Source organism: Mustelus asterias, chromosome 10, assembly GCF_964213995.1.
Source record: "Mustelus asterias chromosome 10, sMusAst1.hap1.1, whole genome shotgun sequence".
In the NCBI taxonomy this organism is placed as follows: Eukaryota; Metazoa; Chordata; class Chondrichthyes; order Carcharhiniformes; family Triakidae; genus Mustelus; species Mustelus asterias.
In genome coordinates this window covers 126,983,423-126,995,661 of record NC_135810.1, presented here as the reverse complement: position 1 = coordinate 126,995,661, position 12,239 = coordinate 126,983,423, and the positions used below count along the sequence as shown (strand labels likewise).

Here is a 12,239-nt window from a genome sequence, read left to right as displayed (position 1 = left end):
ACTACTCCCGCTTCCTGAAACTATGCCTGCACCCCGAAACTATCCCTGCTTCCGGAAACTACTCCCGATTTCCGAAACTATCCCGGCTAACCGAAACTACCCCGACTTCCCAAAACTACCCCCACTTCACAAAACTATCCCCGCTTCCCGCTACTAACTCCGCTTCCCGAAACTACAGCCACTTCCCGAAACTACCCCCGCTTCCCGAAACTACCCCCACTTCCCGAAACTACCCCCGCTTCCCGAAACTACCCCCCCTTTCCTGAAACTACCCCCACTTCCCGAAACTACCCCCACTTCCCGAAACTACCCCCACTTCCCGAAACTAACTCCGCTTCCCGAAACTATCCCCACTTCCCGAAACTACCCCCGCTTCCCGATACTAACTCCGCTTCCCGAAACTACCCCTGCTTCCCAAAACTACCCCCGCTTCCCGAAACTACAGCCACTTCCCGAAACTACCCCCACTTCCCGAAACTACCCCCACTTCCCGAAACTACCCCCACTTCCCGAAACTACCCCCCGCTTCCTGAAACTACTCCCGCTTCCTGAAACTATGCCTGCACCCCGAAACTATCCCTGCTTCCGGAAACTACTCCCGCTTCCCGAAACAACCCCGCTTCCCGAAACTACCCCCCGCTTCCTGAAACTATCCCTGCTTCTCATTTCTCCTCACAGCGTGTGAGAGTTGAAGGGAGATACAGTGGAAATTATTTGTAGCCACCAGGGATAAATCAGCCTTTGCCTACTTTCAGGTCCATTTTTAAAAATATATAATTTATTTATACATACTCGTAAACTTATTGAGGATGGCTGATACCGTAGTGGACACCACCAATGAGGTCACATCCAAGGACCGGAAAGAAAAGGTTGTAGAAACTGAGCAGAAGGAAAACGGCAGCGGAGATGCACCAAATGGAACTGAGGAGGAGAATGGGGCCGAGCACACGGATGAAAATGCAGAAGAAGTAGAAGAGGGGGAGGAAGAAGAAAATGCTGAGGGTGAAGGTGAAGAGGAAGAGGGTGCTGAGGAAGATGGTGAAGAGGAAGATGGTGAAGAGGAAGATGGTGAAGAGGAAGAGGGTGCTGAGGAAGATGGTGAAGAGGAAGATGGTGAAGAGGAAGATGGTGAAGAGGAAGAGGGTGAAGAGGAAGATGGTGAAGAGGAAGAGGGTGCTGAGGAAGATGAGGATGCAGGTGGACATGCAGTGAAGCGTCCAGCTGAGGAGCAGGATGACGTTGAAAAGAAGAGGCCAAAGTCAGAAAATGGAGAGTCGACAGAACCCAAGGCAAAGGCAGAAGCTTAAGCATTCCTTTTGAATTTTTATATCTTGATGGTGTGGTCAGGTTCACATTGTAGAGATTGTGCTTTTCTTTAAATGTACATTTGCAGAGTGTGGGTTTTATATTGTGCTGTACAACTGGTTCCTGTAACACCTGTCCAAGGCATTGCTCTGGGGAAGATTTGTTTTTTATGAAGTTATTTATTATATGGTCTTTGTACAACCACATTTGTAATGGGTTTGAATGCTGTAATAAATGTTTTGTGGTCTGTTTTGAAATGGGTTTAGAACTTGGATTTGTACATTTTAGAAGCACATGCTTTACAGTTGACTGACCATGTTCTTATTTCAAGAAAAGAAAATAAATAACTGCCCTTTTTTCTTTTTGTAAATTGTGTTTAGGGTAGAGCTTCTTATGCAATGAAGACCAAAGATATAGGTCTTGTTAACGGGGTGGGGGGGGAGATAAACCTGGTCTTCTATTCTGTACAAAAATACAAAAATGTAACAAAAAAAATTTAACATTCTTCAAGCTCCACAATTTGTCACCGTTTGATATTGTTTGTGGTGCAGAAAAAAACTTCCAGCAAAAATTGACAGGTTCAATTTGTAAATTTATGTTTGAACTCATTGTAACCTGTGCTTAAAAACCCAGTATGTGGTTTTAAAAAAGTAATTTGATTGAGTAGTATCATTTTTTCCATATTGAACAAGGTTAAATTTGTATACCTCATTAGTTCATGCTTGACCACTACTTTGTATATTCTGGTTAAGTACTTTAAATAAATCTTTGGGTTTTTTTTTAAATCCAAATATTGATTGGAGCCTTTGTAGGTCAAATAGTTCGGATGGGGCAGTTTTTGTGCAGTGTGTGCAGGAGGGTTTCCTGACACAATATGTGGATAGGCCGACAAGAGGTGAGGCCACATTGGATTTGGTACTGGGAAATGAACCGGGCCAAGTGTTAGATTTGGTTGTGGGAGAGCACTTTGGAGATAGTGACCACAATTCGGTGTCTTTTGTTATTGCAATGGAGAGGGATAGGGCCGTACGGCAGGGCAAGGTTTACAATTGGGGGAGGGGTAATTATGATGCGATTAGGCAAGAATTAGGGGGCATAAGTTGGGAACAGAAACTGTCAGAGAAAGGAACTAATGAAAAGTGGAATTTTTTCAAGGAACAAATACTGGATGTCCTTGATAGGTATGTTCCTGTCAGGCAGGGAGGAAATGGCCGAGTGAGGGAACCATGGTTCACAAAAGAGGTGGAATGTCTTGTGAAAAGGAAGAGGGAAGCTTATGTAGGGATGAGGAAACAAGGTTCAGATGGCTCGATTGAGGGTTACAAGTTAGCAAGGAATGAGCTGAAAAAGGGGCTTAGGAGAGCTAGGAGGGGACATGAGAAGTCCTTGGCGGGTAGGATCAAGGAAAACCCCAAGGCTTTTTACTCTTATGTGAGGAATAAAAGAATGACCAGGGTGAGGTTAGGGCCGGTCAAGGACAGTAGTGGGAACTTGTGTATGGAGTCAGTAGAGATAGGCGAGGTGATGAATGAATACTTTTCTTCAGTGTTCACCAAGAGAGGGGCCATGTTTTTGAGGAAGAGAAGGTGTTACAGGCTAATAGGCTGGAGGAAATAGATGTTCGGAGGGAGGATGTCTTGGAGGTTTTGAATAAACTGAAGGTCGATAAGTCCCCTGGGCCTGATGAAATGTATCCTAGGATTCTTTGGGAGGCAAGGGATGAGATTGCAGAGCCTTTGGCGTTGATCTTTGGGTCCTCGCTGTCCACGGGGATGGTGCCAGAGGACTGGAGAATGGCGAATGTTGTTCCTCTGTTTAAGAAAGGGAATAGAAATGACCCTGGTAATTATAGACCGGTTAGTCTTACTTCGGTGGTTGGTAAATTGATGGAAAGGGTCCTTAGGGATGGGATTTACGACCATTTAGAAAGATGCGGATTAATCCGAGATAGTCAGCACGGATTCGTGAAGGGCAAGTCGTGCCTCACAAATTTGATTGAATTTTTTGAGGAGGTAACTAAGTGTGTTGATGAAGGTAGGGCAGTTGATGTCATATGCATGGATTTTAGTAAGGCGTTTGATAAGGTCCCCCATGGTCGGCTTATGATGAAAGTGAGGAGGTGTGGGATAGAGGGAAAGTTGGCCGATTGGATAGGTAACTGGCTGTCTGATCGAAGAAAGAGGGTGGTGGTGGATGGAAAATTTTTGGATTGGAGGCAGGTTGCTAGCGGAGTGCCACAGGGATCAGTGCTTGGTCCTCTGCTCTTTGTGATTTTTATTAATGACTTAGAGGAGGGGGCTGAAGGGTGGATCAGTAAATTTGCTGATGACACCAAGATTGGTGGAGTAGTGGATGAGGTGGAGGGCTGTTGTAGGCTGCAAAGAGACATAGATAGGATGCAAAGCTGGGCTGAAAAATGGCAAATGGAGTTTAACCCTGATAAATGTGAGGTGATTCATTTTGGTAGGACTAATTTAAATGTGGATTACAGGGTCAAAGGTAGGGTTCTGAAGACTGTGGAGGAACAGAGAGATCTTGGGGTCCATATCCACAGATCTCTAAAGGGTGCCAGTCAAGTGGATAGAGCTGTGAAGAAGGCCTATAGTGTGTTAGCTTTTATTAACAGGGGGTTGGAGTTTAAGAGCCGTGGGGTTATGCTGCAACTGTACAGGACCTTGGTGAGACCACATTTGGAATATTGTGTGCAGTTCTGGTCACCTCACTATAAGAAGGATGTGGAAGCGCTGGAAAGAGTGCAGAGGAGATTTACCAGGATGCTGCCTGGTTTGGAGGGTAGGTCTTATGAGGAAAGGTTGAGGGAGCTAGGACTGTTCTCTCTGGAGCGGAGGAGGCTGAGGGGAGACTTAATAGAGGTTTATAAAATTATGAAGGGGATAGATCGAGTGAACGTTCAAAGACTATTTCCTCGGGTGGATGGAGCTATTACAAGGGGGCATAACTATAGGGTTCGTGGTGGGAGATACAGGACGGATATCAGAGGTAGGTTCTTTATGCAGAGAGTGGTTGGGGTGTGGAATGGACTGCCTGCAGCGATAGTGGAGTCAGACACTTTAGGAACATTTAAGCGGTTATTGGATAGGCACATGGAGCACACCAGGATGATAGGGAGTGGGATAGCTTGATCTTGGTTTCAGATAAAGCTCGGCACAACATCGTGGGCCGAAGGGCCTGTTCTGTGCTGTACTGTTCTATGTTCTTCCCGAAACTACTCCCGATTCCCGAAACTACCCCCGCTTCCCGAAACTACCCCCGCTTCCCGAAACAACCCCGCTTCCTGAAACTACCCCCTTTGTGCCTTTGTTTAAAAAGGGCTGCAGGGAAAAGCCTGGGAACTACAGGCCAGTGAGCCTCACATCTGTGGTGGGTAAATTGTTGGAAGGTATTTTGAGAGACAGGATCTACAGGCATTTAGAGACGCAAGCTCATTGTTCCACAGGACCAGGCTGAGGAGAAGGCAGTTGGTTTGTTCACTACATTTATTTATTTATTTTAAGTTAAATTTGTGTAAAAAATCGGAGGTTCTTTTTTAAAACAGGAAGTGGGCCCAGCAGGAGTCTGGGAAGGTTTTTGGAGGGTTTAAAAGTAGGCCGCACTTTTGAGCGGGCAGCGTCGTTAGCGGGCAGCAGAGTGAGCAGGAGGCAGAGTGAAAGCTGTAGGGCTTTGGCTCACAGGGCTTGGGCAGCAGGGGTGAGTTAATTCATTTTTTGCTGTTTCTACCTGGTACTGGCAAGGTATCTAGAGGGGATGGGTGTGAAGGCAGTGCAATGTTCCTCTTGCACTATGTTCGAGGTGAGGGACGACGTCACTGTCCCTGCTGATTATACCTGTGAGAAGTGCATCCATCTGCAGCTCCTCCAAAACCGTGTAAGGGAACTGGAGCTGGAGTTGGAGGAACTTAGGATCATTAGGGATGCAGAGATGGCCATAGACAGAAGCTTCAGGGATACAGTTACTCCGAGGAATGAAAATAGATGGGTGACGGTGAGAGGGGCTGGGAAGAAGCAGTCGGTGCAGGGATCCCCTGTGGTCGTTCCCCTTAGCAATAAGTATTCCGCTTTGGATACGGTTGAGGGGGACGACATACCAGTGGTGAGCCGCAGTGAGAGGATCTCCGGCACTGAGTCCGTCCCTGTGGCTCAGGAGGGTAAGGAGGAGAGCGGGAGGGCAATAGTTATTGGGGACTCGTTAGTTAGAGGGATAGATAGGAGGTTCTGTGGCAGCAAAAGAGACTCGAGGATGGTTTGTTGCCTACCAGATGCCAGGGTCCGTGACGTCTCGGACCGTGTTTTCCGGATTCTTAAGGGGGAGGGGAAACAGTCACAAGTCGTGGTACACATTGGTACCAACGACATAGGTAAGAGAAGGGACGGGGATTTAAAACAGGAATTTCGGGAGCTCGGCTGGAAGCTGAGAGCAAAGACAAAACATGTGGTCATCTCTGGTACGTTGCCGGTGCCACGTGATAGCGAGTTGAGGAACAGGGAGAGAGCGCACTTAAACATGTGGTTGCAGGGATGGTGCAGGAGGGAGGGTTTCAGATACGTGGATAATTGGAACACGTTCTGGGGAAGGTGGGACCTCTACAAACAGGACGGGGTGCACCTGAACCAGAGGGGCACCAATATCCTGGGAGGGAAATTTGCTACGGCTCTTCAGGGGGATTTAAACTAATTTGTCAGGGGAGTGGGAAAAGGAGTTGTAGTCCGGAAGTCAGTGTTGAGGGTGGTGAGGTATTGGGGAAGGTATCAAGGTCAAGGGTGGGTACCGGTAGACAGGAAGATGGGTTGAAGTGTGTCTACTTCAATGCAAGGAGCATCCGGAACAAGGTGGATGAACTTGGGGCGTGGATTGCTACTTGGGACTACGATGTTGTGGCCATTACGGAGACGTGGGTAGAACAAGGACAGGAATGGTTGTTGGACGTTCCGGGGTATAGATGTTTCAGTAAGTGTAGGGAAGCTGGTAAAAGAGGTGGAGGAGTAGCATTGTTAATCAAGGATAGTTTAACGGCTGCGGAAAAGCACTTTGAGGGGGATATGCACACTGAGGTAATATGGGCTGCAGTTAGAAACAGGAAAGGAGCGGTCACGTTGCTAGGAGTTTACTATAGGCCCCCAAATTGTAATAGAGATGTGGAGGAAGAAATTGCTAAGCAGATTATGGATACGTGTGGGGGTCACAGGGTAGTTGTCATGGGGGACTTTAACTTTCCAAATATTGATTGGAACCTTTGTAGGTCAAATAGTTTGGATGGGGCACTTTTTGTGCAGTGTGTGCAGGAGGGTTTCCTGACACAATATGTGGATAGGCCGACAAGGGGTGAGGCCACATTGGATTTGGTACTGGGAAATGAACCGGGCCAAGTGTTAGATTTGGTTGTGGGAGAGAACTTTGGAGATAGTGACCACAATTCGGTGTCTTTTGTTATTGCAATGGAGAGGGATAGGGCCGGACGGCAGGGCAAGGCTTACAATTGGGGGAGAGGTAATTATGATGCGATTAGGCAAGAATTAGGGGGCATAAGATGGGAACAGAAACTGTCAGGGAAAGGCACTGATGAAAAGTGGAACTTTTTCAAGGAACAAATACTGGGTGTCCTTGATAGGTATGTCCCTGACAGGCAGGGAGGAAATGGCCGAGTGAGGGAACCGTGGTTCACAAAAGAGGTGGAATGTCTTGTGAAAAGGAAGAGGGAAGCTTATGTAGGGATGAGGAAACAAGGTTCAGATGGCTCGACTGAGGGTTACAAGTTAGCAAGGAACGAGCTGAAAAAGGGGCTGAGGAGAGCTAGGAGGGGACATGAGAAGTCCTTGGTGGGTCGGATCAAGGAAAACCCCAAGGCTTTTTACTCTTATGTGAGGAATAAAAGAATGACCAGGGTGAGGTTAGGGCCGGTCAAGGACAGTGGTGGGAACTTGTGTATGGAATCAGTAGAGATAGGCGAGGTGATGAATGAATACTTTTCTTCAGTGTTCACCAAGGAGAGGGGCCATGTTTTTCAGGAAGAGAAGGTGTTACAGGCTAATAGGCTGGAGGAAATAGATGTTCGGAGGGAGGATGTATTGGCAGTTTTGAATAAACTGAAGGTCGATAAGTCCCCTGGGCCTGATGAAATGTATCCTAGGATTCTTTGGGAGGCGAGGGATGAGATTGCAGAGCCTTTGGCTTTGATCTTTGGGTCCTCGCTGTCCACGGGGATGGTGCCAGAGGACTGGAGAACGGCGAATGTTGTTCCTCTGTTTAAGAAAGGGAATAGAAATGACCCTGGTAATTATAGACCGGTTAGTCTGACTTCGGTGGTTGGTAAATTGATGGAAAAGGTCCTTAGGGATGGGATTTACGACCATTTAGAAAGATGCGGATTAATCCGGGATAGTCAGCACGGATTTGTGAAGGGCAAATCGTGCCTCACAAATTTGATAGAATTTTTTGAGGAGGTAACTAGGTGTGTTGATGAAGGTAGGGCGGTTGATGTCATATACATGGATTTTAGTAAGGCGTTTGATAAGGTCCCCCATGGTCGGCTTATGATGAAAGTAAGGAGGTGTGGGATAGAGGGAAAGTTGGCCGATTGGATAGGTAACTGGCTGTCTGATCGAAGACAGAGGGTGGTGGTGGATGGAAAATTTTCGGACTGGAGGCAGGTTGCTAGCGGAGTGCCGCAGGGATCGGTGCTTGGTCCTCTGCTCTTTGTGATTTTTATTAATGACTTAGAGGAGGGGGCTGAAGGGTGGATCAGTAAATTTGCTGATGACACCAAGATTGGTGGAGTAGTGGATGAGGTGGAGGGGTGTTGTAGGCTGCAAAGAGACATAGATAGGATGCAAAGCTGGGCTGAAAAATGGCAAATGGAGTTTAACCCTGATAAATGTGAGGTGATTCATTTTGGTAGGACTAATTTAAATGTGGATTACAGGGTCAAAGGTAGGGTTCTGAAGACTGTGGAGGAACAGAGAGATCTTGGGGTCCATATCCACAGATCTCTAAAGGTTGCCACTCAAGTGGATAGAGCTGTGAAGAAGGCATATAGTGTGTTAGCTTTTATTAACAGGGGGTTGGAGTTTAAGAGCCGTGGGGTTATGCTGCAACTGTACAGGACCTTGGTGAGACCGCATTTGGAATATTGCGTGCAGTTCTGGTCACCTTACTATAAGAAGGATGTGGAAGCGCTGGAAAGAGTGCAGAGGAGATTTACCAGGATGCTGCCTGGTTTGGAGTGTCGGTCTTATGAGGAAAGGTTGAGGGAGCTGGGGCTGTTCTCTCTGGAGCGGAGGAGATTGAGGGGAAACTTAATAGAGGTTTATAAAATGATGAAGGGGATAGATCGAGTGAACGTTCAAAGACTATTTCCTCGGGTGGATGGAGCTATTACAAGGGGGCATAACTATAGGGTTCATGGTGGGAGATATTGGAAGGATATCAGAGGTAGATTCTTCACGCAGAGAGTGGTTGGGGTGTGGAATGGACTGCCTGCAGTGATAGTGGAGTCAGACACTTTAGGAACATTTAAGCGGTTATTGGATAGGCACATGGAGCACATCAGGATGGTAGGGAGTGGGATAGCTTGATCTTGGTTTCAGATGAAGGTCGGCACAACATCGTGGGCCGAAGGGCCTGTTCTGTGCTGTACTGTTCTATGTCTATGTAAGGACTGATTAGGGACAGTCAGCATGGCTTTGTGAGTGGAAAATCATGTCTCTCAAATTTAATTGAGTTTTTTTGAAGGGGTAACCAAGAAGGTAGATGAGGGCAGTGCAGTTGATGTTGTCAACATGGACTTTAGCAAGGCCTTTGACAAGGTACCGCATGGTAGGTTGTTGCATAAAGTTAAATCTCACGGGATCCAGGGTGAGGTATCTAAATGGATACAAAATTGGTTTCTTGACAGAAGCCAGAGGGTGGTTGTAGAGAGTTGTTTTTCAAACTGGAGGCCTGTGACCAGCGGTGTGCCTCAGGGATCAGTGCTGGGCCCACTGTTATTCGTCATTTATATTAATGTTTTGGATGAGAATATATGGGGCATGGTTAGTAAGTTTGCAGATGACACTACAATTGGTGGCATGGTGGACAGTGAAGAAAGGTATCTCCAATTGCAAAGGGATCTTGATCAATTGGGCCAGTGGGCTGACGAATGGCAGATGGAGTTTAATTTAGACAAATGCAAGGTGATGCATTTTGGTAGATTGAACCAGGGCAGGACTTACTCAGTTAATGGTAGTGCGTTGAGGAGAGTTACAGAACAAGAGATCTAGGGGTACATGTTCATAGCTCCTTGAAAGTGGAGTCACAGGTGGACAGAGTGGTGAAGAAGGCATTCGGCATGCTTGGTTTCATCGGTTGGAACATTGAATACAGGAGTTGGGATGTCTTGTTGAAGTTGTACAAGACATTGGTGCGGCCACACTTAGAATACTGTGTGCAATTCTGGTCACCCTATTATAGAAAGGATATTATTAAACTAGAAAGAGTGCAGAAAAGATTTACTAGGATGCTACCGGGACTCGATGGATTGAGTTAGAAGTAGAGGCTGCATAGACTGGGACTTTTTTCTCTGGAGCGTAGGAGGCTGAGGGGTGATCTTATAGAGGTCTATAAAATAATGAGGGGCACAGATCAGCTAGATAGTCAATATCATTTCCTAAAGGTAGGGGAGTCTAAAACTAGAGAGTATAGGTTTAAGGTGAGAGGGGAGAGATACAAAAGTGTCCAGAGGGGCAATTGTTTCACACAGAGGGTGGTGAGTGTCTGGAACAAGCTGCCAGAGGTAGTAGTAGAGGCGGGTACAATTTTGTCTTTTAAAAAGCATTTAGATAGTTACATGGGTACGATGGATATAGAGGGATATGGGCCAAATACGGGCAATTGGGACTAGCTTAGGGGTTTTTTAAAAAAAGGGCAGCATGGACAAGTTGGGCTGAAGGGCCTGTTTCCATGCTGTAAACCTCTATGACTCTATCCCCGCTTCCCGAAACTAACCCCAGTTCCTGAAACTACCCCCGCTTCCCGAAACTATCCCCATTTCCCAAAACTAATTCCGCTTCGCAAAACTACCCCCGCTTCCCGAAATTACCGCTTCCCGAAACTATCCCCGCTTCCCGAAACTACCCCCGCTTCCCGAAACTATCCCCATTTCCCAAAACTAATTCCGCTTCGCAAAACTACCCCCGCTTCCCGAAATTACCGCTTCCCGAAACTATCCCCGCTTCCCGAAACTACCCCCGCTTCCCGAAACTACCCCCACTTCCTGAAACTAACCCCACTTCCCGAAACTACCCCACTTCCTGACACCAGTATCTGCTTTCGTGGACCCGGACGGCACCCAATACTCCAGCTATGGTCTCAGTAAGGCCCTGGACAGCTGCAGTGAGACGTCCTTGCTCCTGTACTCAAGTCCTCTTGCAATCAAGGCCAACACACCATTTGCCTCTTAAGTTTGCTGACGACACCACCGTAGTGGGTCGGATCTCAAACAATGAGACAGAGTACAGGAATGAGATAGAGAATCTGGTGAACTGGTGCGGCAACAATAATCTCTCCCTCAATGTCAACAAAATTAAGGAGATTGTCATCGACTTCAGGAAGCGTAAAGGAGAACATGCCCCTGTCTACATCAATGGGGACAAAGTAGAAATGGTCGAGAGCTTCAAGTTTTTAGGTGTCCGGATCACCAACAACCTGTCCTGGTCCCCCCATGCCGACACTATAGTTAAGAAAGCCCACTAACGCCTCTACTTCCTCAGGAGACTAAGGAAATTTGGCATGTCAGCTACGACTCTCACCAACTTTTACAGATGCACCATAGAAAGCATTCTTTCTGGATGTATCACAGCTTGGTATGGCTCCCGCTCTGCCCAAGACCGCAAAAAATTACAAAGGGTCGTGAATGTAGCCCAATCCATCACGCAAACCAGCCTCCCATCCATTGACTCTGTGTACACTTCCCGATGCCTGGGCAAAGCAGTCAGCATAATTAAGAACCCCACGCACCCCAGACATTCTCTCTTCCACCTTCTTCCGTCGGGAAAAAGATATAAAAGTCTGAGGTCACGTACCAACCGACACAAGAACAGCTTCTTCCCTGCTGCTCTCAGACTTTTGAATAGACTTACCTTGCATTAAGTTGATCTTTCTCTACACCCTAGCTATGACTGTAACACTACACTCTGCACCTTCTCGTTTCCTTCTTTATGAATGGTATGCTTTGTCTGTATAACATGCACGAAACAATACTTTCACTGTATGTTAATACATGTGACAATAATAAATCAAATCAAATCAAATCAAACCGCTTGCTGTAGCTGTATGCTTGCTTTCAGTGACTGGTGTACAAGGACACCCAGATCCCTTTGTGCATCAACATTTCCCAATCTATCGCCATTTAAATAATACTCTGCCATTCTGTTTTCATATCTGAAGTGGACCATTTTACATTTCGCCATGCTGTACTGCATCTGCCATGGATTTGCCCACTCACGCAACTTGTCTAAATCACCTTGAAGCCTCTTAATATCCTCCTCACCTCTCACATTCCCACCAAGTTTCATGTCATTAGCAAACTTGGAAACATTACATTTGGTTTCCTCTATTCCTCATTTGTTCATTTGTCTGTCAAGATAAGTCTGTTAATGAATTCTCAATCCATGATGATATAGCACGAGCTTCCCAATTCCCAAAAGGAAATTTGAAACTGCTGCCAAAACGGTTTTCTAATTTGTGTATTATGAGGAGATTATATCAAAATCAAGAAGTAACTTCTCAGATCAATTGTGATAATTTTATGTTAAAATTTATTTAAATAACAAAATTTTAAAAAATTACACTTAGACTCAAGAACACCTTGACACAGTTTAACATCGCGTTTTACATCTTTCTGGATACTTCTTGTCTCCAGATGACTAGGGAACAGCTAAAGT

General features: G+C 46.3%; 1 protein-coding gene across 2 annotated transcripts; it reads left to right on the top strand.

Moving 5' to 3' along the window:
• The first annotated feature begins 681 nt into the window (after positions 1 to 681).
• LOC144500114 (uncharacterized) lies at positions 682 to 1,736 on the top strand. 2 transcript variants are annotated; one of them, XM_078222891.1, is made up of 2 exons: positions 682 to 1,053; positions 1,126 to 1,736. In XM_078222891.1, exons 1-2 carry the CDS (start codon positions 810 to 812, stop codon positions 1,305 to 1,307), a joined length of 426 nt encoding a protein of 141 aa, XP_078079017.1. In that variant the 5' UTR covers positions 682 to 809; the 3' UTR covers positions 1,308 to 1,736. The 2 variants fall into 2 exon arrangements, with proteins under 2 accessions (XP_078079017.1, XP_078079015.1); XM_078222889.1 differs by having other exon boundaries at positions 682 to 1,736.
• The last annotated feature ends 10,503 nt before the right edge of the window (positions 1,737 to 12,239 follow it).

Excerpts from the sequence above, each read along its gene's own strand:
- LOC144500114 (XM_078222889.1), top strand. The coding sequence starts at position 810 with ATGGCTGATACCGTAGTGGACACCACCAATGAGGTCACATCCAAGGAC.